At 37.8% G+C, this 27,793-nt stretch overlaps 3 protein-coding genes across 3 annotated transcripts; all 3 read left to right on the top strand.

The window, feature by feature from the left end:
• Window positions 1–2,247: 2,247 nt before the first annotated feature.
• On the top strand, window positions 2,248–3,194 carry LOC122201226 (olfactory receptor 52A5-like). The gene is given in 2 exon segments (XM_042907143.1): window positions 2,248–2,503; window positions 2,506–3,194. Coding segments are annotated over 2 exon segments (945 nt in total).
• Window positions 3,195–9,949: 6,755 nt separating this feature from the next.
• Window positions 9,950–10,888, top strand: LOC122200467 (olfactory receptor 52A1-like). The gene has a single exon (XM_042906089.1). The coding sequence runs from the start codon at window positions 9,950–9,952 to the stop codon at window positions 10,886–10,888; it is 939 nt and encodes a 312-aa protein (XP_042762023.1).
• A 10,783-nt stretch (window positions 10,889–21,671) lies between these two features.
• On the top strand, window positions 21,672–22,628 carry LOC122201225 (olfactory receptor 52A5-like). Its single transcript, XM_042907141.1, has one exon. The coding sequence runs from the start codon at window positions 21,672–21,674 to the stop codon at window positions 22,626–22,628; it is 957 nt and encodes a 318-aa protein (XP_042763075.1).
• The last annotated feature ends 5,165 nt before the right edge of the window (window positions 22,629–27,793 follow it).

The following is a 27,793-nucleotide window of genomic DNA, read 5'->3' as shown; positions in this document are numbered from 1 at the left end:
ATGAATGCTGTAGTACTTATTTAACAAATGGTGAACAGCAACTTTGAATTTCAAGACTTAGCATAATTTAGATGCTTCAAAAAATTGAATAGATATATTTTACTTATTCTCCAATTGTTTCAAGAAATCCTTGGAACATAGTAAATACTCAAGCATTGAGTATTTACTGAAGAAAATTATTAGAATATAAACTTCTGATTTGTGGGTCATAATGTTATTTGTGAAGATGAGGAAGATCTAGTTTGGCATACTGTACGTTTGTTGAAAGGAAGAATTTGTGAACAAAGGATATCTAAAAGGAAAGCCTCTCTTGGAGTTGAATAAATTTGGAGAAAATGAGGCAATAAATACTCCTGTAATTGACCTGAGGTGTGTTCTAGGCAATCCTACATGATTATAAATTTTCTAAGTGTATAGATGGTCTACATTATTCTCAGTACTTAGGAATAGGGATGCCTGGGTGACTCAGTCAGTCCAACGTCTGACTCTTGGTTTCAGCTCAGGTTATGATCTCACAGTTTCATGAATTCAAGCCCCATGTAGGGCTCTGTGTCAGCAACAGGAAGCCTGCTTGGAATTCTCTGTCTCCCTCTTTTTCTGCCCCTCCCCCACTCTCACTATCTCAGTTTCTCTCAAAATAAATAGATAAACTTAAAAAATAAAATAAAATACTGAGGAACCAGAGAGCAGCCATCTGATTCATTTAATTTTTCTCACTATAAATGATTAAGGCATGTAGAAACATAGAACTTGATGGTTGTTCTTACAATGACTTTGTGAAAAGAGAAAATTTGAAAGGAGTAGTTGAAAAGAAACAATAAGATGGGGGTAATAGTCCATTGCACTTATATGCCACATCTTTATCCATTCATACGTAAATGAGGACTAAGGTTGTTTCCCTATTTTGGCTGTTACGAATAAAGCTGCAGTAAACATGGGATTACAGATATCTCTTCAATATTCTGTTTTCCTCTCCTTTGAATATATGCCCAGAAGTCGAATTGCTGGATTATATGTAGATCATTTTTTCAAAATTTTTGTTGAACCTTCATATTTCTTTCCATAGTGTATACATTCCCCCCATCAATGGGCAGTGTTACCCTTTCCACCAAATCCCCCAATCCTTATTATCTCTTGACTTATTGATTTCAAGTCTTCTAACAGGAGTGAAGTGATATCTCATTGTGGCTTTGATTTACATGTTTCTGATTGTTTATTTAGCCATGAGAAAGAAGGAAATTCTTTCATTTGCAACAGTAATAATGGCCTTTGAGTACATTGTGGTGAGATTAATTACAGAGAAAAAGAAAAATACTGCATGTTATCACTTATATGTAAGTGGAATCTTAAAAAAAAAAAGCCAACTCCATATGGTTTAACATATATGGAATCTAAAACAAAACCAAACAAAACAAAACAAATGTACAGACAAATAAAAATAGAAACAGATCCAAAAATACAGAATAAACTGATGGTTGCCAGAGGGGCAGGGATTGCAGGGTGGCCAAATTGGTGAAGAGGAGTGGGAAACAGAGGCTTGCAATGATGGGATGAATAAGCTATGTGGATAAAAGGTACAGCATGGGAAATATAGTCAACGGTTTGTAATAACATGTACAGTGACATGCCATAGCTATACTAGTTGTGAGCACAGCACAGTGTAAAGACTTGTTGAATTACTATGTTGCATTTCTGAAACTAAAATATTGTGTATCAACTCCCCTGCAACAAGCACAAAAAGCCAAACTCATAAAAACAGATAAACTTGATAAAAACAGATATAATTGTGGGTACTAGGGGCTGAGGCTGAGGAAATAGAGGACATAGTGTTTTAGTAGGTAAATAAATCTTCCTAGCAATCTAATATACAGTATAGTAAGTATAAACAAAAATATTATATAAAAACATCAAACTTGCTAAAAGACCAGATCTTCAATTATTCCCATCACAGAAAAGAAAACATAATTATGTGACATTTTAGAGTATTAGCTAACACTGCAATGGCACTCATATTGCAATATGTGAATGTATCAAATCAACATGGTATGCAAGTAAGCTTTAGAAAATGTTTGATGTAACAGTATTTCAATACTAAAGGAAAGAGAAGATCATGTATGTTTTATCTAACTAAATATACTTTGCTAAAAAAAAAACGTAATTTCTTCTCATTTTTAATTCATGTCGTCTTGACAGGGGATAGAAGATGAAACAGCAAAGCCACTACTTGATTCTGCTGACCAAATCATCATGCTCCTCCTCAATGGCTCAGTCTTTATGCCCTCTGTACTAACACTCATTGGGATTCCTGGACTACAGTCAGTGCAGTGTTGGATTGGGATCCCATTCTGTGTCATGTATGTCATCGCTGTGATCGGGAATTCCCTAATCTTGGGTATCATCAGATATGAACGCAGCCTCCATAAGCCCATGTACATATTTTTGGCCATGCTGGGAGCCACAGACATTGCACTTAGCACCTGTATTCTTCCCAAAATGTTAGGCATCTCTGGTTTCATTTGCCAGAGATTTCCTTTGCAGCCTGCCTGCTACAAATGTGGCTTATCCATTCGTTCCAGGCAATCGAATCAGGCATCCTACTGGCAATGGCCCTAGATCGCTATGTGGCCATCTGTGACCCCTTGAGACACACCACCATCTTCTCCCAGCAACTCTTGACTCACATTGGAGTTGGGGTGACACTCCGGGCTGCCATTCTTACAGTACCATCCATTATGCTCATCAAATGTCGTCTGAAACTCTACCGAACTACAGTCATCTCTCACTCTTACTGTGAGCACATGGCCGTTGTGAAGCTAGCTATTGAAGATGTCAGGATCAACAAAACATATGGTCTATTTGTTGCCTTCAGTATCTTAGGTTTTGACATAATCTTCATCACCTTGTCTTACGTTCAAATCTTTCTCACTGTGTTTCAATTGCCCCAGAAGGAGGCACGATTCAAGGCCTTTAATACGTGCATTGCCCACATCTGTGTCTTCCTCCAGTTCTACCTCCTTGCTTTCTTCTCTTTCTTCACACATCGGTTTGGTTCTCACATACCACCATATGTTCATATCCTCCTATCAAACCTTTACCTGTTAGTCCCACCTTTTCTCAACCCCATTGTCTATGGTGTGAAAACCAAACAAATTCGTGACCATGTCCTAAAAATGTTTCTTCCTAAAAAACCTTAATCATTAGTGGCTCCTGTTACATAGATTTTAGGTTGATTCAAAGTAACAACATGAATGTGGTAAAAGTCAAATCATCTACAGAGGTCTGTATTCAAACTTTGGAGCGTCTGCATGGCTCAGTCGGTTGAGTGTTCAACTCTTGATTTTGGCTCAGGCCATGATCTTAAGGTTTGTGAGTTCAAGTGGGCATTAGTTCTGTGCTTTCAGTGCAGAGCCCATTCGTGATTGTCTCTCTACCCCTACCCAGCTTGTGCATGTGCTCTGTCTCTCAAAATAAGTAAATAAATAAATAAATAAATAAATAAATAAATAAAACAAAAAAAAATGTGTAAATCTCAGATGCTCACAACTACAGGAGGCATTTAAAAACTCATGAAATACCTAGGAACTTTGGTTTGCCACTCACATACAGAACAAAGTTCTCTTGGGCTGAGATTTCAAATTGTTTTCATTTTCTTTTGTTTTTGTTCTGTTTACCCTAGAAATTCCTGTCTGGCAACACTTAGACTTACATAGAAATAAAATGTGAGAAAGACAAATCTTGATTCCTGGTAACATCCAAGGACCATGTCACACATCAATATTCTTCAATAGCCAAACCAGCACATAGCTATGTGCTCCTGGCTATGTCTCTTTTTCAATATCCGAGCACCCAGTTAGGTGAAGCAAATGTTAATACAGCTTAAGGGGAAAAAAGACAGCAACATGAAAGTAGTATGAGAGCATCCAGAAAGAAGATCAATTAGCGACTGAGGACTTGAACACTATTGTCCAAATAGACCTAACATGCACATACAGACTATTTCCCCTAATGGTATCAATACACATTTTCCCTTAGCACACAAGAAACATTTTCCAGGATAGATTACATGTATGATCACAGAGAAAGTCTGAAATATTAAAGAAGATTCAATAATAATGAGTGTATCTCTTCTGATTACCATATAATGAAAGTTGAAATCAATAACAGAAGGCCAACCAGAATATTCGTAAATATGTATAAATTAAATAACACAGTCTTGAACAACTAACTGATGGATAATGGCTTAAAGAAGAAACCAGAATGGTAAGTACAAAATCTCTTGAGACAAATGAAATTAAAAGACAACAAACTAAAGCCTAGGGGACACAATAAAAGTAGCACTAAGACAGAAGTTTATAGGAATAAATGTCTGCATTGAAAAGATAAAAGACCTCAAATAAATGATCTAACTTTACACCCAGCTAGCAGGAGAAGAACAAAGCGAACCAAAATTAGCAGAAGTGAAATAAGATTACAGCAAAAGTAAACATAGTGGAGAATAGAAAAACAATAGGAAAAAAAATACAAAAATAAGAAGTTGTTTATTTTGAAACGATTAGAAACGTTGACAAACCTTTAATCCTGAAGAGCGATAGAAGACTGATAGAAGTAAATCATAAGTAAAAGAGGAGACATTACAACTGAGGTCACATAAATACAAAAAATCATAAGAGACCCTGATCAAAAATGACAGGCCAACAAGTTAGATAAGCCACAAACACGGGTTGACATTTTATTTTTTGTTTTTAAGCCACAGTAAGAAAAGAAGTTAGTATAGTCATTTTCCTTGAAGAAGTGACGACTGCGATGCAGAGTGTTAAGGAGCACAGGGGAAAGGTGGTTCATTCTAGGATGGAAGTAATGTGGTACTCCTCAATGGGGGGCTTACTGATTTACGTCTACCTTGTGACAGTTATTTAAACTGGACAACATATGATTTTTGTACGTATGTTAGAATTCAATAAACTATTTTCAAAATGTTAGCTAAGTAAGTGCTCAGATATGAAATAAAACAATCAGAAAGAAGGAAAAGATCTGCTAATGACCTGTTGTACATCAAAGGATTCTGAAGAGACATCAACATGAAATGCAGTGTGAGATTCTGGATTGGATTCTGGGGAATAAAAAATATACCTAGGAGAAGTCACTCTTTGGATTATTGTCTACATGTGAATATGGCAAGTACATTTGGTGATAGTTTTATTGCAATATTAGGTGCTCTGATCCTGGTTATAGTATAGCTAATGCAATAGAATATCTATGTTCTTGGTCAAGAAACAGAATTACTTAGGAGCAACCATGTCTTCAAAGTACTCATAAATAGTGCAGAAAAAGATTATCTATCTATGTATCTATCTATCTATTCATCTATCTATTATCTATCTATCTATGTATCATCTATCACCTATCTAGCTACCAAATAATAAAGCAAAATGTGGAAAATAGAGACAATTTCTGAATCTGGACTATTCTTGCACAATTCTGTACATTTTGAATTATATCAATATAAAGCTTTTTAAAGAGCTCTTTTCTTGAAAGTATTTTTTAATTCAGTAAAGGATGCAACACTCACTTACTTGTCCATTCCAGAAATATAATCATTGCTTCTGATGTTGGGCTCCACTGTATGCCTACTCCATCACCAATCCTAGTGATTATCTACTAAATAATTCTGAAATACGATCTCTCTTTCATATCAGTACTTATTCCCAATTTAATCTTTCATGAAATCTCATGAGAAATGAATATTTTTCATCATTCACTTATTGGTATTTATTTATACATCTTACTTCTGAAAATTATGACAATTAGCTTTCTAAATTTGAAAACAGATGTATCTCCATATATTATGTAATATTTTTTTCAAGATGCTCTGAATTGCTTGCATTTTTTCCAGAAAATAAACTGCTCAATGCATCTGTTTCTTCTATTCTATATGCAAACATATACAGTTTTGCTAGCCTGACTGCTATTCAGATTTTAGAATTTAGTTAGGAGTTTCTTTAACTAAGGAATATTGGCCATTTCTCTTTTTTTCCCTATAACCTTTCTAAACTTTTCACAGCATATATCACATTAGCTTCCCCTTCCATTTTTTCTTTATGCAACTGCTTCTTCCATATAGATCACATCTGATTTATCTGTGCTAATGACCTGGATAACACATAACACATTTAATGATAAATGTATATTGAATGAAGGTATGAGAGAATAAATACATATTAAATTTTTAACCAAAACTTACATAATATATAAGCATTAATTTTTTACCATAACATTATTTATATATTCTCCAACTGGAAGAACAAATATAGGAAGAGGTGTTCCAAACTCAAATAACTTAAAGAAATGTTTTATTAACCCAGAAAAATTTTATAATTCCTGGTAGTAATAGCCTTGTATCCTAATTCTAACTTCAAAAGCATCCATAATTAAAGCCATGCATTTATTTCACAACAGCTGTATATAGTGTACCATATTAAGGACATAATTTATATAGACTAAGATGTCTTAATCCATAGAACAAATGTATGAAGATAGAGATATGGAAACAGAAACATAGAGAAGCCTACTAGAATGCCTCCAGTACAGAGTTAAATCATGGTAGAATCTGGTTTCAAAACTAGACAGTCCTACTCAAAACTCGTTTTTAAAAATATTTTATTTATTTAATTTTTAATGTTTATTTTTGAGAGAGTGTGTGCGCACATGAGTGGGGGAGGGGCAAAGAAACAGGGAGACAGAAAATCTGAAGCAGGCTCCACACTGTCAGCACAAACCAAGTATGGGGCTTGAACCCACAAACTGTGAGATAATGACCTGAGCCAAAGTCAGACACTTAACTGACTGAGCCACCCAGGCACTCCCGGAAACTCATTTTTAATCAATCATATCACAAGTGGTCTCATAACGGAAAAATAAAATCCATTTAACATGAAATTTAAAGGGCCTCAGGCAATTATATAAACCATTTTCCATTTAACATGAAATTTAAAGGGCCTCAGGCAATTATATAAACCATTTTCTCTTTTGAGACTCAGTGAAAGAAGAGTCACAAGGATATTTATTTAACTCATGGCATAGAATCATGTCTACCTTTAAGTGTTCTTTACATATTCTCATAATGAGGACAGAGGGAAAGAAACTGAACTCATAAAATATAATGTATATATATTAATTTTTCTGCATTTACTTTGAGGAGAAAACAGAAGAGAACAAGGAGGTTCTGCCAATGTAGACATGATTTCAGAGACATTAGGTGTGGATAGACCCAGGAGGGCTTTATTATGAGCTGCTGGGTCCCTGGTGGCTTGGGCTTGTGGCTAGGAAATCTATCAGTCCATGTTCAGACCTCCTGCTCCCTAACACTCACTGGGGAACATTACAATTGGCAGCCAGCTGCTTTCTCCTACAATTTGTCCTCAATAAATTTATGCTATGTCTCAGAATAGCACAGACCTTGCTGCAAATTTTGTTGGAGATGAACACACCGACATGATCTCAAACAAATTTACAGAATAGGGAGCATGCCTGTTTTGCAGGGACTGAAGAAAGCAGGAAAGACTATCCCACAGATGTCTACAGATTGGCAGATGGCCCCAGCAGCAATAGATCAGAGTTCATGACGTTGAAGAGAGCTGTTACAGAGGGTGAAGATGGAAGAAAGAGGCATTGCCCATCACAAGATGCAAGTAAATGAGACCAGAATCTTAGGAGGAGGAAGAGGGAGGAGGTAAACAATGAGTGATGGTGCTATGAAGACTGGCCATGGTCTTCAGGTGTCTGGTAAGAGCAGAACTGGCTCCCAACAACAAAGGGTGAGGAAGTCTCATTATCCCCAAGTTCACCCCATAATGTTTCGCTTCCAGCTTTTCCAGTGATAGCCACTTCATCCCTCCTGCCCTGTACTAACTTAAGTCCTCTCCCACGTGCCTTCCCACCATCTGTACCTGTCAGGTAATGCTCCCATGTCAGCTCCCTACTCTTGAATATGTCAGACAATGTGATTGTTACTAAATGATTTCTATTCTGATTCTGAGTAAGTCTAGGATGAAAAAGTTAATGAAAGTATCCATGATCTAGGAATCTGTAGAATTAAGCATTGGGGAGCAAAGCTTTGGAAATCAAGGACTTAGTTGATTAGTCTATTCTAAATATATATCAGCTGATACAGACTTTCTTCATAGAATGGCCCCTGTTGATTGGGTTACATCATTTTAGGGTTAGCCATGTAAACCACAATTCTTCCTGCATTACTGGCATAGTTGGTGACAATAAGTATGTGATTAGAGACCTTGAGCTTGCTGACATAAGGCACCAGAGGTGGAGGTGTCTAGGAAAGAATGAAATAACTGAATCCTATTTTTTTTTTTTTACAATATAACAATTTGTTTGTTTTATCTTGAGAATGTCTTGATTCAAGATATTGAATTTTTTAAAAAAACAATGGTTTTGATCCAAGAATTACTTTATGTAAGGACAAAGACCCCATGGTTTCAGACAGTCATTAGTAAATTGAGAGGTAACTAAGTGTTCCTCAATTAATCTACATCCTTGTCTTGACTCATTTGTGGTATTCCAAGGTTTGCTCTTTGTCTTGCATTTCTACTTCTTTATTTGACCACTTTTTTTTTTTTTTAAGGAATTTTTTTTTTTTTAATTTATTTTTGGGACAGAGAGAGACAGAGCATGAACGGGGGAGGGGCAGAGAGAGAGGGAGACACAGAATCTGAAGCAGGCTCCAGGCTCTGAGCTGTCAGCACAGAGCCTGACGCGGGGCTCGAACTCACGGACCGCGAGATCGTGACCTGGCTGAAGTCGGACGCTTAACCGACTGCGCCACCCAGGCGCCCCATGACCACTTTTAAGGAACCTGTCTTTCACCGCTTTATTTCCTATACATTTCCTATGTCTGAGCTCCCAAAGTGATACAATCATTCATATGGTCTATATTACATTACATACATTACATGACATACATTAAGAATGAATGAAGCTATGGGTCAAATCTCATGCTAATGGAAGTTCTGAACTATTAGACCCAGGAAACTGGTATCTATTCTTCCAAGTTACCCATTTTCCTATCTTCTGTAGTCAGCAAGAATGAGTCCTCTTGCCTCCTACGGATTCCTCACTTCTAGGCATTCAGTGATGTGTATTAGAGAATGGCAGTTATTTTAAGCACACAACTAATTTCCAGGATTTCAGTTGTTAATAATATAGACAAAACATAATGCAGTCTTATTAGAAATGTAAAACTTGCATGGAACTTTGACTCAGAACTCACCAAAGTACATTGAATTAGATCATCTTTTCCAAAGCTCTTCCTTCAGATTCTTTTGAAAGGACATGCACTCTTACATAGACCCAGAAAATATAGATAGATATAAATATCTATATACATTTCACACTAGGATTTCAGCTGTTCCTCTCTGTTCTTTAATAGGGAGCTTTAATATGAATGTACCGGTAAGAGATTTTCTGGTTTACACTGACAGTTACAGACCTAGAGACAACAGAAAATAATAGTACTGTTGAGTAGCAGGGACATGGGATAGGGAGAGATTCATCAAACTCTGATTGAAATGCCCTTTATACGCAAATTAAACAGGTATAATTCTTTTGTCCACAGGCCCAGAAGGAAATAACAAACAGATCGGCAGTCAATTCCCTTATGCAGATGATCTGAGGGATCTAATGCAGTTGGCTTGCCTTCTACATAACTTCTTATTGTGCTACACTACTCGTGGATGTCCTTCCTGAACGCAGTAATGTGTATCTATGGATCTATCTTTCCCCTTCAATAATGTAAATGAGATGGATGGTATGATCTTAAGGTTCTGCCAAAATCAGAGATACTTGCTATGATGACAGGATAAAAACAGGAGGAGAAGAGAAGAGTGCCACTGACTGAGAACCTTCTTTCATTTTCATCTGGAGGCCAGAGGACATTATGGCCATTTCCAACATCACCGTCTTCAGGCCTTCTGTGTTGACGCTGATAGGGATCCCAGGCCTAGAGACTGTGCAGTGCTGGATTGGGATTCCATTCTGTGTCATGTATCTCATTGCTATGATTGGAAACTCCTTGCTTCTGATCATCATCAGGTCAGAGCGCAGCCTTCATGAGCCCATGTACATTTTCGTAGGCATGCTGGGAGTCACAGATATTGCACTTGGCACGAGCATTGTGCCCAAGATGCTTGGAATTTTCTGGTTTCATGTGCCAGAGATTTATTTTGATTCTTGCTTGCTTCAAATGGGGCTCATCCACACATTTCAAGGCATAGAGTCAGGCATCCTTCTGGCCATGGCTCTGGACCGTTATGTGGCCATCTGTTATCCACTAAGACATGCTGCCATCTTCACCCACCGCCTAGTCACCCAAATAGGGGCTGTGGTAACACTCAGGGCTGCCCTTCTCGTAGCCCCATCTTTAGTACTGATAAAATGCCGGTTTCAGTTTTACCATACAACCATCATCTCCCACTGCTACTGTGAACATATGGCCATTGTGAAACTGGCTGCATCAAATGTGCGGGCCAACAAAATCTATGGTTTGTTTGTGGCATTTATAGTTGCAGGGTTCGACCTCACATTCATCACTTTGTCTTATGCACAGATCTTTTTTACAGTTTTTCGTTTGCCCCAGAAGGAGGCTCGGTTGAAAGCATTCAATACGTGCATCGCTCACATCTGTGTCTTTCTCCAGTTCTACCTCCTTGCCTTCTTCTCCTTCTTCACACATAGGTTTGGTGCTCATGTTCCCCCTTATATCCACATCCTCTTTTCTAGCCTCTACTTGCTGGTTCCCCCGTTTCTCAATCCACTTGTCTATGGTGCCAAGACCAAGCAGATCCGCATTCATGTGGTAAAGATGTTGTATTCATAAAATGCACTGTGATTAACATCTTCAGCCTTCCCCATTATGCAATAGTAACAATCTCTCAAAATTAAATATAATAGTTAAAAGGCCACATTATCTGCAATGCTTCAGTTTTATATATTTGTTTTGTTAAATTTGTTGGCATTTTATGGTTTTCACCTCATCATACCCCATGACAAATATCAGTCAGTGTGCTTTTGGATGCTACTAGGTAATGAGAACAAGGAACATAAGAACAAATTAGTGAACATACATTGTTTTCATTATTTATTTATTTATTCATTCATTCATTCATTCATTCATTCATAAAGCTTACTTATTCCTTTGAGAGACAGAAAGAGAGAGATAGAGAGAGTGGAAGACGGTCACAGAGACAGAGGGAGAGAGAGAGTCCCAAGTAGGCTCTTTGCTATCAGTGAAGAGCCCGATGTGGGGCTCAAACTCACAAACCATTGGATTGTTACCTGAGCAGAAACCAAGAGTAGGGCGCTCAATTGACTGAGCCCCTCAGGCACCCTTCTGTTTTATTTTTTATTCCGTGGTTGAGCGTCCTCCTCTAAGAATTATTTTCCAGAGATTCACATATATGCATCAATCACTGAATTTAAATGCATCCAAAACCATTTTTCTATAGTGTCCAGGTACTCAATGAAAACAAGTTGTTGACCTGTCTTGAAACTTCTGAGTCAACTAAAAAATGTTTTTTGAGAAACTGTTGAAACCATGCTGTGTCAAAACAAACAAACAAACAAACATATAAATAATAAAAACCAAACACTTATGGATGCAATGAGATAATAATACAAAAATTTCAGTACATCTCCAGAGTCATTCAGGAATTTACAGGTAAAAAAATCATGAGAAGTGAAGTGTTCCATTTTACACATCAAGACATTTCTTTTTTTCTTATTTAATTAAATGTTATTTATTTATTTTTAGAGAGAGAAAGCGAGATGGAGAGAGAGGGAGAGAGAGTATCTTAAGTTGGTGCCACACTGATGGTACTGAAGTAGGGTTCGATTCCAAGAACCCATGAGATCGCAACCTGAGCTGACAAGGGTCAGACTCAACCAACTGAGCCACTGAGGAACCCCCACATCAGTACAGCTCTGTTACTTATTTATTGATTCAGCAATTTAAAATCAAACTACAGGGGCTCTTTTGTGGCTCAATCAGTTAATCTTCTGACCCTTCATTTCAGCTCAGGTCATGATCTCACAGTTCATGACTTTGAACCCTGCATCAGGTTCTGTGCTGACAATGCAGAGCCTGCTTGGATTCTCTCTCCCTTTCTCTCACTCTCAAAATAAATACATAGACAACTAAAAAACAAATCTTAGAGTAAAATAAAATCACAAAATTGTAATTATTACACTAGACAATATTGACAGACTGGGAATTTGACACATTGCTTAACATATCCTTATATTTCTGGAAGAGAAACAGAGAGAAAGAAAGAGAAGGGCAAGTGAGAGAGAAGTTGTGGTGGTTTTCAGGGACACTGTCCATTAGAGAGAATGAAATACCCAAGTCCAACAGAAAGTAGTAAGCAGGAGAGTGAAAATTGTGCTTCTCGGGGTTTAATTAGGAAATCTGATTCTTAAGGAATCATGAATGATTGACCAAGTAGGGACACACCACGTCAGGTAGATGAAAATGAGACTTATAGTACAAACGATGGGCATGTAAATGCACAGGGATTGTTTGTTTGTTTTAATGTAAGATACAATTTGCAGAGACAAAGGTAATGTGAATATCAAGAATGGCCCCACAGGGCAAAATAGGTGAAAGGCGAGCAGGAGATACAGCTTCCAGTTATGGAAAGAACAAGTTATGCAGATAAAAGGTCCAGCATCGGGAGTATAGTCGGGGGTACAGTAATAGGCTCGTATGGTGACAGATGGTAGATACACTTGTGAGCATAGCATTAGGTATAGACGTGCTAAATCACCATGTTGTACACCCGTAACTAATGTCACATTTTGTGTCAGTTATACTTGAAAAGCACAAAAAAGGAATAGCCATAGACACTCTGCAAAGATGTTGAACTTTATTATGAAAGCTATGTGTTATTATAAATTTTTCTCTGTAAAAAGGGCACGTGTTTTTTGTGTGCTTGTGGCAGCATACTTCTCAGTGAATATAAGACAACACACTTTTGGGGCGCCTGGGTGGCTCAGTCGGTTGAGCGTCCAACTTCAGCTCAGGTCACCATCTTGCGATCTCATGGTCCGTGAGTTCCAGCCCCATGTCGGGCTCTGGGCTGATGGCTCAGAGCCTGGAGCCTGCTTCCGATTCTGTGTCTGCCTCTCTCTCTGCTCCTCCCCCCGTTCATGCTCTGTCTCTCTCTCTGTCTCAAAAATAAATAAAACGTTAAAAAAAATTTAAAAAAAAATTAAAAAAAAAAGACAACACACCTTTTAATCAGTAAAGGTTACTAAATTAGTGAAGAGATGGAGTTTTTATCTAAGATTAAAGACTTGAGCACTTAAGGATAGCAGACTATTCCTGAAAATTTCAGCTCATAGATCATTTAATGAATGGTCACGGAAAACATGCACATGTGTGCAAATGCCCATAATTTGATTTATGACATTAAAATCAATGCATCTATAAAATATACTAGATTGCATGTCACATAAATGAGGAAAACTCTGACTTGTTTCATAGAATCAGCCTCACCACATATCAATGACTGCTGAGGATGGTTACTTATAAATCTAAAGGCCATCTTGGGGAATGTTTTGAAAATATTTTCAATATCAATATCTGTTGCCTATGATTAGAACGGGTTGCCAGTAGGAATTGTTGTTCTTACGTAACATAATTTATTTAGGAACAAAGCTGAAATAACATCAGAAGTAATTTCCTCGTGCTTTAGCCAGGGTTCAACAACCTTTATGGAAAGGGACAAATACATAGCTCAGGCTTTGTGGACAAAGAGACAGTTGAAGATTATTAAGTAGGTATTTAGGTAGCAAGATAGAAAATATATTTCCACAAAAATTTTGATGACATTCAAAATCTAATATTAGCAATAGTCATAGTTATATAGTTTTTCTTTTGCTAAGTTCTACTAAGTAGAAAAGTGGAATTCATTTTTTCTGGGGGATAATATTCTGCTGAAACTTACATTTCCCTATCACCACACTGACTGAAAGAATTCTGTAAAAACTGTTCTTAGCTACTGGACTATACAAAAACAGGCAGCAGGCAGCTTGTGGTGGTCCACTAGAATTCCAAGCTTATCTGGAGAAGTTCGAAATATATCTAACAATGACTAGTCCTGACAGTTATCCTAAAAATACGGGAATATGAAAACGACAGGAAGATAGAATGTGAAACTGGAACCTAGTTGCACCATCCTCAAGTGTCAGTATTCAATACAAAATCAGGCCTAGAGTCCAGATTAGCCATTATTATGGCCTCCAAATTTTCAAGACCAGCTCCAACCTGACACCTAAAAATGGAAGAAAAAAACAAATGGGTTATTGCAAGGACATAAGGTAACCAGGACTCTCTATCCTCCCACACACTTGGCCAGGACAATTATAGGATACATTCTTTGTTTAAATATGTATTTATTTTTGAGAAAAAGAGTGAGAGAGAGCGATCAGGGGAGGGGCCAAGAGAAAGTGAGAGAGAGAGAATCCCAAGCAGGCTCCATGCTGACAGATCAGAGATCAACATGGGGCTCAGTCTCACGAAATGTGAGATTGTGATCTGAGCCAAAATCAAGAATCGAATGCTTAACCAACTGAGCCACGCAGGTGCCCCAGAATACATTCCTGCACATAAAGCTGACTGAAAAAGAAAAATATATATATATATTTTTAAAGAGTAATTTTAATGATTTCTAGAAACTTCAAAATGATACTACAAAGAGATTGCATCATTTACAACGACTAATAGCACTTTCATGTCTGAATTTTCGAAAACACTGGTTATGACTGAGATTTTTAAGCTTTGACAGGCTGATTGATGGAAGATGCTTGTCTTCATAATTAACATTTATAAGACTGCATCAGTCCCCTGCTTCTTTTTTCCACTTGTATATCCTTACTTTGAAGTACTTGTTTCCTTTAATCATTTTCTGATTTGGGTCCAGTATTTTGTGTGATTAAAATATGATAAATAAATATTGAATGAATATTTTCAAGGGTTGTATTCCTCAAGACTTCATGACAGAGCTTCCAAAAGGCCATGGATTTTTCCTAGGAGGAGTGATTGCAGATAAAGAAAGAGGTCTTAATGATGGTGAATTTCGACCCATGGGGTGCAGGAGTTGACTTTCCTCACTCTTGATGTTGGCTTTCAGGTGAGGGAGCAATAATGCATTGACCTTTGTGGCAAAAACCCAAGTTTGGCTACCTGTCTGGAAAAGCCAATACTCAAGAAAGGAGTATTGATTGGAAAGGTTTATGAGCTTTATTCAGGAAGCTGGATCCCTGGGGAGAAGGTAGACTCTTGTCCAAAAGCCAAATACAAGGTTTCTGCCTGACCCAGACACTTTTAGGGGGGGTTTAGGGCACTGAATCAATAAAGGGAGTGCCATGGTCTGTAACGTTTCTTGATTATGTGCAGACTTGATGGTGCCAGCTACAGAAGTTATCTCAGTGCTCAGAGGTTGTGCAAGGGGGATCTGGTTCCCTAGTGCCTGGAGGTTGTGCAGGGGGGTCTGGTCTCTGCTTTGTGACATGCAAGAGTTCGTTGTTCCTTCAAGGACGAATGCATGATATATACAAGTACAAAGAAAGATTAATCAATTACACAGGCTAAGAGCATTTGCTAATGTTTAAAGACTACTAGACTTGACAGAGGGGCTGAGATGGCTTCACCTTCTGGGTTTTTGCACGTCCTTATCTAAATGTCCAACTTGGAAAGAATAACTTGCAACATTTGGCTCCTTTCCCCCCTTCCTCTTCTTAGTATAAAAGTGCCCATGGGTTGCCATGAAATTCACCCTTTTATAAAGTGTACAAGGCACTGTTTTTTTAGTATATTTAAAAAGTTGTGAGACTGTCTCTACTCTCTAATTCCAGAACATTTTCATAACCCCAATAAGGTTACCACATTCTATTAACAGGCATTTGCCACTCATCTTTTCCCTGGTTTATGGAAACCATACATCTACTTTCTTTCTCTATGAATTTGACTAGTCTGGACATTTTAAGAAGTAGATCATACAATCCATGGCTTTTTGTGTCTGGCTGTTTGCACTTAGCATGAGTTTTTTGTTTTTTTTTTTTTTTAATTTTAATTATTTGTTTTTGAGACAGAGAGAGAGAGAGAGAGAGAGAAAGAGAGAAAGCATGAGCAGGGGAGGGACAGAGAGAGAGGAAGACAGAGAATCCCAAGCAGGCTCTCAATGTTAGAGTGGAGCCTGATGTAGGGCTCGAACTCATGAACTGTGAGATCATGACCTGAGTGAATCAGGAGTCGGACACTTAACCAACTAAGCCACAAAGGCACACCTAGCATAAAGTTTTTTGAGGTTCATCTATGGCATAACATGAACAGAATTTTTATTTTATTTTACTATTTTAGCTATGTCATAACATGAACAGAACTTTTATTTTACTATTTCATCTATGTCAGAACATGAACAGAAGTTTTATTTTATTTATGATTTTATTTTATTTTATTTTATTTTATTTTATTTTATTTTATTGTTGACACAATATCACAGTTTCAGGTGTACAGCATAGTGATTTGACATCATGCTATGTTCATCACAAATGTAAAAACCATCTGTTCCATATACCACTATTACAATATAATTACCTAGAATTTCATTTCTTTTTATGTCTGAATGAAATGTCACTGTGTGGATATACTGAAGTCTACTTTTGAAACTGGCAGTCAATACTCTGGCCACATAAACTTTTCCATGAACCTTCTCCTCTCTGTGTCGTAAGCATCCCCATTTTAATTCAGACAGTTTCACAAATAGTACAGGCATGGCCAGGCCCTTCTGTTTTGTATTTCTCATAATTCATTTAAACTTATACTTTCACAACTGATGACTTTTATCACGCATTGCAGCGAATGGTATTCAACTCCATTTGTAACACTGTTGTATTTAAAAATTACACTTTTGTTTCTGGGTTTCTCTAGAACACATGCAGAATAAAGAGCCATTTCTCAAAACTTGCATTCTATATTCCCTATTATATTTCTCAGAGGTAATTTTCTCTGTTAAATAAAATTCTTAGGGATTCTAAGGGACTACATCTGTCACCAAATAAGGAGCCACATGGTTTCTCAAACATCTTGTCACCCTTTAGCTCTAAAGGGTTTTAATTAAACAGTATCCAAGAGTAATTTTGTCTCTATCATTCAATAGCATTACGGTTCTGTGAAGTTCAAATATATTTTGCATTTCCCAAAAGTATCTTGTGAGTTATTCCATATGTTCATAATATTATTCTCTATACAAAGAGTAGTGTACAAATTTCAGAACCTACCGATCTCACCTCAGCCTATTTCATATTCTCTCCAAAAGTATTTTATTTTAATTGAGCTCATGTGTTGTTATCCTGCTGGGTGATTGATACTCTGATGCACTTTGCTCCTTTTTTTTCTGGTGTGACTGTTCTGGGGATGGCTGATTACAATTGGGCAACGTGATATCACTGGGGGCAGAACTGGAAGAGACAAACACTACATGCTCTCCTAAGCCACCGTGAGCTCACCCGGCACACAACACAGCCAATCCTACACCACTGATTTTTTTTCTACGATGAATGTAATTTTATGGCAGTTTAATGACAAGAGGGGAGTCAGAGTCTTTCCAATGCAACAAGAACCGTTCTATTGAATAGGCCCAGACCCAATATCACAGGACCAACACAGTGTGACTCCAAGTAAGGCCATCAGGTCTCTCAGGCAGATGCGTGTAATGCAGTCTTGTTAGACTTTTTCTTGTATCACACAAAGAACGGGAGTCTTTTCCTTTCTTCTTCATGATACCAAAGATTAAAATCTCTTTTGAGGTTCAAACCCTTTTTTCAGCTAAGTAAATATCAGGCGTGAATGATCGTTCACAGCTGGGAAGCTGATCCAGATATTGTGACTGACACTAAAATTTTTGAAAATGCACGTTATCATGTAAAAATGCACATGTATCATATGACCGGGACGTATGAACATGACTGGGGCAATTTCTATATTACATAAATATATTCCATTTCTTCCCCTGTCAGTATGTCTTTACTGATCAGCCTGAATACCTTCAGATGTTTTTATTCCCCTTCACTGGCTCACTATTTGGTAAATAAGTGTCATTGATTGTTTGTGTTGTCTTGGGGCACTGTTTTCTGTTATAAGTTTTAAAAGGAAGTCATTTTGGTTCCCAGTCCCCAAGAACACCACAATTTGTGAGTTTTTATTACATGCAGATCTGCTTTTAGACAAGTTCTTCCAGGTTTTGAACCATATTGCCCCTCCTTTTCACGTTTGTCCCAGGTTAATTTAAAGCTCACTAGCCATTGGTGAAAGAGAATTCCCCAGGTGGCTCTTATAGTACAAAAGAGCCATCCTCATGATCTGAAACACCAAAAGATTTTCACTCTGTGGCTTCTACGTATATTATCACAAATGATTCCTGGTAAGTCTTGGGGCTTATGTGTGGGCTTAAGTGTGGGAAAATGGAGCATTGGTTTCAAAGAGAACACGTAATGCTATGATCCAATAAGATGTTACGGTAATTAAAAAACAATAGACCCTTACAGTATTTGACTGTTTAAACATGAAGAAGATTTTGTCTCATGCTTCTATTTAGAATATTTTTGTGTCAGTTATATTATCACACAGTGGATGACAAATTTTAAAGTGAGCCTGACAGATAGGAGGACAGTAGAGAAGGATCTATATAAAAATCTAATTGGTTAAAAGGTAAGAAAATTATACATATTTGGTCTGGAAAAGATTCAGTAGAAATTATGCCCTTAAGGAATTCAGGGTAAACCTCATCTGGTTAAATGTTCATCAAACATCTGAAGTTATTCATGGGAAAGAGAGTCACTTATATGAAAGAAATCACTGCATTTAGACAGAATAATATATTGTATGTTTCTTCCTGAAAAATTTAAATGAATCACATCACTTAATCCTCACAGTCACTCTGCAGAGTGTTTCATCCATTCACTTTCTCTCAGCAAGAAAGAATTGAGACAATTATAAGTTTTACAACTGCCTGAAGAACATGCAAAGCTGAAGAGTGTCCTAAGGATTTAAACTGTCTGACTGACTTTAGATCCATGCCATAACCACCGTGTTCCACGGCTGATGTATATCTTTAGAAGGTGGGTTGAGGACTTTTATGAGAACTGAAGAGGGAAGCAGTCTGGGAATCACTAGAAAGAAGCCAAATCTGACATTTGCAGCTGTCTTGCGATGGACAAGCTATCTCCGAAACAAAGAGAGTCCATCCCTGGGGGCTTGAGGCAGAGAACAAAGGGTGGATGTCAGTGACTTTGCAGGGGGAAAGCTTTCCTGAGACTGTAGGGTGTGTGGTTTAGACCTAAATCCTTTGATTCTTTTAGGTTCCGCGAGTCAGCCCGAGTCAGAATTGGAGTTGTCAGTAACATTAATGGCTGACGATTCATGCTGTAAATGAGACCCGTGATTGTTTTCCTGGCCCCTGAGTCCCAAGGGCTTATGATATGTCTCCTCCATCTTCTAAACTTGCACATATGTGTGCACACACAGCTGTTTCCAGCTTGTCCTTGTCACCCGTGCTGTTACTCTCAACCCAAGAACATCTTAGCCTGTCCTCCCACCATTCGCCTCCATCAAGTCAGCGAGCAGCACAGATATTGTTCCCTTGTGACTCCTCCGATGTGGCCAGGCCACTTCATCATGTCCCATCCGGACTATCACACGTGTCCTTCTAACTTCGTCTCCCTATGCCAGCTCTCATCCTTTTTAGACATTCATCCATCTGCCGGCAGAGCAGAGTTTTAAAGGCAAAAGACCAGTTATTCTACCTAAGGCTTAAGTTATTTCATTTAAACCTGTAACTTTACATTGGTTATTCTTCCCCTTTCCTTAGCCTTAACAACCATCATCTCTGCTTATTAAAAAATTCATATGTGAAAATCACTTACTGAATTGCAATCCCACTGTATGTTTCATGCTACTTTCATTTTGTCCAAAGTATTTCCTCTTGAAATGCCCTTCCATCTCTTTTAAAAATTATTTTTTAATGTTTATTTATTTTTGAGAGACAGAGAGAGTGCATGAGCAGGGGAGGAACAGAGAGAGAGATAGAGAGTCACAAATTCAAAGCAGGCGCCAGGCTCTGAGCTGTCAGCACAGAGCCAAACACCGGGCTCGAACTCACAAACTGTGAGATCATGACCTGAGTGGAAGTCGGATGCTTAACCGACAGAGCCACCCAGGGGCCCCGAATGCCTTTCCATCTCTTTTATTTGGCTAATACTAGTGGAGGAATAATTCTTCTTGATATTCAGATTTATTCTGCCCATTTTGATTAAGCCTACAAAACATGGTTATTTAATTAAAGACTATTTTTCTCCAAAGTAAAACTCTAGAACAGTGGCTAGCAACCACATGTGATGTGTCCATCTTCCCACATGCAGGTTATTTGGCAATGCAGAGGACAGTGTTGATTTTCATTATAAGAGAGAACAACTGGCACCTACTGGTTTGGGGTCGCAGTTGCTGCTAAGCATCCTGCAATATAGAGAATTGCCCAGGTATCTAGTTTTGTGAAAAGAGAAAATTTGAAAGGAGTAGTTAAAGTGAAACAAAAAGATGGATAAAATGTTATTGCACATCTATGCCACATCTTCGGTATCCATTCATAGGTTGATGGGGACTAAAGTTGTTTCCATATATTGGCTATTGTGAATAATGCTGCAATAAACATGGGATCAGTTATTTCTCTTTGATATTTTGTTTTCCTCTCCTTTGAATATATATCCACAGGTGGAATTGCTGGATTATATGTAGACCTTTTTAAAATTTTTGATGTACTTCCATATCGCTTTCCATAGTGGCTGACAAATTTACATTCCTACCAACTATTTACAATGTCTCCCTTTTCTCCACATCCACCTGCAACATTTGTTACCTCCTGTCTTATTCATGACAGCCATTCTAACAGGAGTGAGGTGATATCTCAGTGGTTTCTAGTTGCGTTTCTCTAATGATTAGTTTACTTAACAATGAGAGAAGCAAATCTTGCCATTTGTGACAAGAGTGATGGACTTTGAGTACATTATGCCATGTGAGATCTTCTAGAGAGAGACCCATACTGTATATCACTTATAAGTGGAATCTTGAAAAAACTCAACTCATAAAAACGGATACAATTGTGAGTACAAGGGGCTGCAAATTAGCAAAATGGAGGAGATATTTCTTAGTAAGTAAATACCTTCTGAAGATCTCATGCACAAGGTAGTGATCATAAACAAAAATATTGTATTCAAAACATCAAACTTGTTAAGAGATTGGTCCTTAATATTCCCAAAAAGAAAATATAATCATGTGACATAAGAGAGCATTAGCTACCACTACAATGATATTACAATATGTGAGTGTATGAAGTCAACATGTTGTGTACCTTAAGCTTAGAAAATATTAAATATCAACTATATTTGAATAGTGAAGGAGAATGGATACTCTGGTATTAACTTTATCTAACTAAATATACTTTGCTAAAAAAAACGTAATTTCTTCTCATTTTTAATTCATGTCGTCTTGACTGGGGATAGAAGATGAAACAGCAAAACCACTACTTGATTCTGCTGACCAAATCATCATGCTCCTCCTCAATGGCTCAGTCTTTATGCCCTCTGTACTAACACTCATTGGGATTCCTGGACTACAGCCAGTGCAGTGTTGGATTGGGATCCCATTCTGTGTCATGTATGTCATCGCTGTGATTGGGAATTCCCTAATCTTGGGTATCATCAGATATGAACGCAGCCTCCATAAGCCCATGTACATATTTTTGGCCATGCTGGGAGCCACAGACATTGCACTTAGCACCTGTATTCTTCCCAAAATGTTAGGCATCTTCTGGTTTCATTTGCCAGAGATTTCCTTTGCAGCCTGCCTGCTACAAATGTGGCTTATCCATTCGTTCCAGGCAATCGAATCAGGCATCCTACTGGCAATGGCCCTAGATCGCTATGTGGCCATCTGTGACCCCTTGAGACACACCACCATCTTCTCCCAGCAACTCTTAACTCACATTGGAATTGGGGTGACACTCCGGGCTGCCATTCTTATAGGACCATCCATTATGCTCATCAAATGTCGTCTGAAACTCTACCGAACTACGGTCATCTCTCACTCTTACTGTGAGCACATGGCCGTTGTGAAGCTAGCTATTGAAGATGTCAGGATCAACAAGATATATGGTCTATTCGTTGCCTTCAGTATCTTAGGTTTTGACATAATCTTCATCACCTTGTCTTACGTTCAAATCTTTCTCACTGTGTTTCAATTGCCCCAGAAGGAGGCACGATTCAAGGCCTTTAATACGTGCATTGCCCACATCTGTGTCTTCCTCCAGTTCTACCTCCTTGCTTTCTTCTCTTTCTTCACACATCGGTTTGGTTCTCACATACCACCATATGTTCATATCCTCCTATCAAACCTTTACCTGTTAGTCCCACCTTTTCTCAACCCCATTGTCTATGGTGTGAAAACCAAACAAATTCGTGACCATGTCCTGAAAATGTTTTTCTCCAAAAAACATCTCGATCATTAGCTGCTCTTTCTACAGATATTTTAGTTTGATTCAAAGTAGCAACATCAGTATAGTAAACATTTATATCTTCTAGAAATATCTATGTTCAAAAAGTATTTAAATGCTCCAAAATATGAGGTGTTCGGCAACCATATTATACTTAATAAAAATGATTTGCAATTCATGTTAGAACCAACTTATCTTATGATGAGATTTCAAATTTTTTCTCTTATTCCTGTGGGTTTTTTTTCCTATTGTTTACTCCTAGACCTTCCCTTCTGGCAACACTTAGACCTACATAAAAACAAAATTTCAGAAAATAGCACAATTCCAGGTAACTTCCAAGACCGTGTCTCATATCAGTATTCTAAAACTGGTAACCCAACCCATAATTATAGTTCTAGATATATATCATTTTGTAATATTTTTTTGCATCCATATCTTGACAAATTTGGAATCACCCCCTATGTTTGTCTACACTCTCTGCAATACTGGTAAATAAAGAAATACTGTAAAAGAGTGATAATAATATGAGCAACTCCAAAACCATATGGACATAGAATACAAACAGTGATGAATTTGTATAGGAAAAAAATACACTGAAAAGATTTATAGAAAAGTTAAGCACATTCACTACTGTGTTTTTGTTTGTTTGTTTTTAAAAACAGTCTATTGAAGTGTAATCCACATACAATAAACTTTCACATACATAAAGTATAAAACTTGGTAAATTTTGGCATATACACATGTATGAATCCATCACTACAATTAAGAAAATGAACTTAACCATCATTTCCAAAAGTTTCCTTATGCTCCCCTGTGACCAATCCCTCCTGACGCTCCTCACACCCCTGACAGACCCCTAGGAACTACTGCTGTATTTTTTGTCACTAGGGAGTAGTTTGTATTCCCAAGAAGTTTAAAAAGTTGACTCATACAGTGCATAACCCTTTTTGGTCTGTCTTCTTTAACTTACTAGTACCCTATTTTCAGAAATGAAACTGTGATCAATACCTACATAGAATCAATTCTTCAAGAGGCACACATCTTAACAATTTTACCCAATTAGAGTTTCACCCAAATTGAAAAATTATTCAACGACTGCATGTAGTAATTGCCTACTGCAAGTATCTTGAGTAGAAGACCTGTATCTTCTTTATTCCTGTATCAACAATACATAGGGCAATCAATGCCTGAGACTTCTTAGAACCTCGGTAGATTGAATAATGAACAATTTAAACATTTTCCGTATGTGGATCAATGGTTCAAAAGGACCCAATCTAGAGGCTTAATGTAATATGCAAAATCATTGTACAGAATATCTGCACGGAAGTGAGTTTATTCTGATATTAATAAGATAAACTAATAAGATAAACTTGAATGGATCATTATGTAATGCTGAAATAAAGTATGAGCCAAACACAAAACTGGCATATGAGAAACTGACTCCCAAAACAGTGACTTCATATCTTTACCCTTTGGTGCTCCTGTGTCTACACACTTTCAACCTCTTTCAGGATGCTTTGTCAACACGTATCTGGTTTAATTTTCTTCATTCCACCTTCAAGACAGAACCAGTAAGATGATTATTAAAAAGAAATGAGTTGGGGGGGGTGCTTAGGTGACTCCGTTGGTTAAGCATTCAACTCTCAATTTCAGCTCAGGTCATGATCTTAGGATCATGAGATTGAGCCCACGTCAGACTCCATGCCAGCATGTAGCCTGCTTAAGATTCCATCTCTCCCTCTCCCTCTGTGCTTCCCCCTGCTTGTACTCTCTCTCTCTCTCTCTCAAAAAAAAAAAAAAAAAACAGACAAGAAAAGAAAAGAAAACAAAAGAAAAGAGTAGACAGAGAGAACTTCTCAATGTCCAATTACAGACTTATACAAAGTCAAATGAAGAAATAACTCAAAAAACATACAATTACAAAAACTGGATGGGACATTAGCGTTCAACAGGCAAAGGTAGAGGATATTCTTGGAAATTCATGTTGAATCAAATAAGTAAGTGTGAGTCATAATATTCTTAATGTTTAATAAAATTTATGTAAACATGAAATATATAAAACAAGAAATGGCAAATACCATGACAGAAGGAAAAAAACACACTTGTTCACATCAGACATGCAAAAAGAGATGCTTAATGCCATAATAAACACTTAAGTAACTCATTTTAATTCTGTATTAGAGCATTAAGTATTTCAGGAAATTGCATCCTATTATGGCATTATTGTGGAATTATTGTGGAATAATTGATGAGGACGTTATCCCTCAAAGAGGATAAAATGACAAATATATGAATTTTTGAGAGATTATATACAAAAAGGATAAAGAATGAGGATAACTATGTGATATTTCTGAAAAAGAAATAAAAACTAATAGAATACGATGATAATATCGTTATGATTAGGACTTTGTGTACAATGCTGAATAAAGCTATTGACAGTGGGCACCCTGGCATGTGTCTCAATCTAATGGAGAAATTTTAGTTTAACAGTCTTCAATACAGTATGAACTATAGGTATTTCATGGATACATTTAATTAGTTTAATGAGTTCTCTATTATTCCTATTTTGAGGAGGGTTTTATTTTGCATGCATATTCACTATTTTAATGTGCTTTCTCTGCAGCTATTGAAATTATATCATGACTTCTTTATTTTGTTTACATGGGGAGTTATATTGACTGATTTTCCTTTTTGTTGTTTATCTAATATTTAATTGACACATATCATTATAACAACAAACATAACATGTGCATATTTTGATTTAGAGGAAAACAGCTGACTGCCGACCAGCTCAAAATTCAGCTGGGGAGGGAAGGAGAGAAAGGCTGAGGGGAGACCAGCTCAGCTCCTTGGAGCATCAGGTGGTGTGTGCCTGGCAGGGCAAGGGTGGTGCCAAGTTCCATAGTTCACACCCGAAGTCACTTAAGAGCTGTGGATTTTTTTCTTATTTTGCGGATGATCGAAATGAGGCTCAGAAGAGTTAAAATAAGTGCCCAGAAGCACAAATAGGCCGAATTTGGGTCCTGGATAAGAAGGGGCAAAGCTGTTTCCTTCCCAAAGTTGGCTCTTTCTCACCACATGCTGCTCAAATGACCTGCCAGGATTATGTCATGTACATTTTGCCTCTGGCATTTCATTTCTCTCAGGTGGCAGAAGGAATGGCTGCACCAGTTAGCACATGGTTCAGACTCCAAGCAAAGGTAATAACGATAGGTATTTGATCCTCTCAGGACATGAGAGCCCTATATTTTAGTGGTATCTAAATCTCCTTTTGCTATCCCTAGAGATGGTTTTCCAGAGCACGATGCCATCCCTCCTGTCCTCTTTGTTGAATGAACCCCAGTCCATTTATTGAGAGAACTTCCATGTGAAGCACGATAGCCTGGTCCAACTGATTTCAGGTATGCTCCCAGTCCTCACATGGATCTGTTTGGTATTTTGGATGCCTTTTAGTCCTGTTCCCAGACCACACTTGTCCCATGCTGCACGTTTGGGAATATATCACCTTCTGAAGTTAGTATAAAGAAGATGTGACCCCAAAGTGGTGCTGCATGCAGTCACTGAGGAGCTGCTTCACTCCAAAGTTTGAGATTCCCTTTAACTGAGGGTTCCAGATAATTAGATGCAGATGCCAGGGTAACAGGCGACCACATGTACCTGCGCATGGGTTGAGATATATGTCACACTGACATATGCCTGATCTATGATGCAAGGAATGAGGGACTTACTCCAAAAGGCTTGAAATGAGAGCAAGAAGGGATTGCTTTCAGTTAGAGATGAACACAAAAATGGCACAGCCCAGGAATCAGACAGATGAACAAGAGAGTTTACTATACAATAAGCTCCTTACAGCTTCCAAACTTCCTCCCTACAAATTCCAAACACTATCCTCCCTGGGATCACTGAACTGAGTCTGGAAATCCTTTGAGTCTCCATGGGATGGCCAAGAGTAAATAAGTGAAATAAATAAGAGGAGGCTATGCTTTCTTTTGTTTCCAATTTCCTTTCCTCAAAAACCATGGGTAAAGCTGGCCACTCCGCTCAGGCAAGAAGTGGAGTCCTGTGCTAAGCAGTCCCCATTTTGTGTTCCATTTCTCTGCCATCCAGGTGAGCACAAGGAATCCCAATCTCTGGTAGTCTGAAACACAAGTGCACTGTTTGTTTGACCAAAAGAAGATACTTCAACATTGCCCTCTCCTGGCTGCACTAAATAGATCCGTCTCCTGGGACTTGACTAAGAAGTTAGTCTTGAGAAATGGCAGCTGTTCTCCTCCTCCTTTACCATAGGGAGTAAAAAATATCTTAGTATTTGCAAGAAGCTTATGAAGTTTGGTCATCAGGGAAAATTATGGTAGAAAACAGAAATATTCCACTGCTGGGACCAGCAAAGAGCAACTTCTCTTGCTCCAGTCACTTCCCACTGCTGCTTCTGGATACTAAGTAAGTGGGTAGTTAGGAATGAGTACGAGCTTAACTGGGGAGGAAACTACACGTCTTGAAGTATGAGTACAAGTACAGTCAATGAATCTAGACTCCACTTGCAACACTACAAACCATGAAAGTAGAGAGTGCAAATATGTTTTTGATAGAGAATGACTTTGAAGTTTTAGGAACCACAATACAAGAACAGTCATGATAAAAATGAGAATCTGGTTGAGGAGATTGGGAGGTGGAGGAAGTTAGCAGCATGCTACCAGACATGCTTAAGTGCTACCAGACATGCTCTTTTACAGCAGGTAATCGTTAACCCTTTTAATTTTATTTATATAGTGAAACTGTCCTTCCTCTCTAATATGTGGAAGAAAGAGTGTGAAGAGCTGTGGGTGCTTATCTAACTACAGGGTTCATATTTAACACTTGTGTCCTGAATCAGAATTGCAACTGAAAGTTATGCAGCTGCCAATGTCTGTCTGGATGGAGCCTGAGTTCCACAGCAATGTCATATTGACAAGTTCTTCAGTGAGAAGGAAGCTTAAGGTGAGGAGAGGTCATTTTATTAACGGAGTCACAACCTTAGAAAGGGACCTGCAATCAAAGAAGTGCTGGTATGTTCTGCAGAAATACCCAGCTTTGCTAGTCTAAAGTGAATGGAGGAATGAGAGGAGAGAGAAAACAAGAGAAAAGTCAGGCTCAAGGCACACGGATTTTGATGTTTCTCTGTCTCAAGTTATCGTTTCAAT

Source organism: Panthera leo, chromosome D1 (genome assembly GCF_018350215.1).
Source record: "Panthera leo isolate Ple1 chromosome D1, P.leo_Ple1_pat1.1, whole genome shotgun sequence".
NCBI lineage: Eukaryota > Metazoa > Chordata > Mammalia > Carnivora > Felidae > Panthera > Panthera leo.
This window is presented reverse-complemented; position numbering and strand designations above follow the sequence as displayed.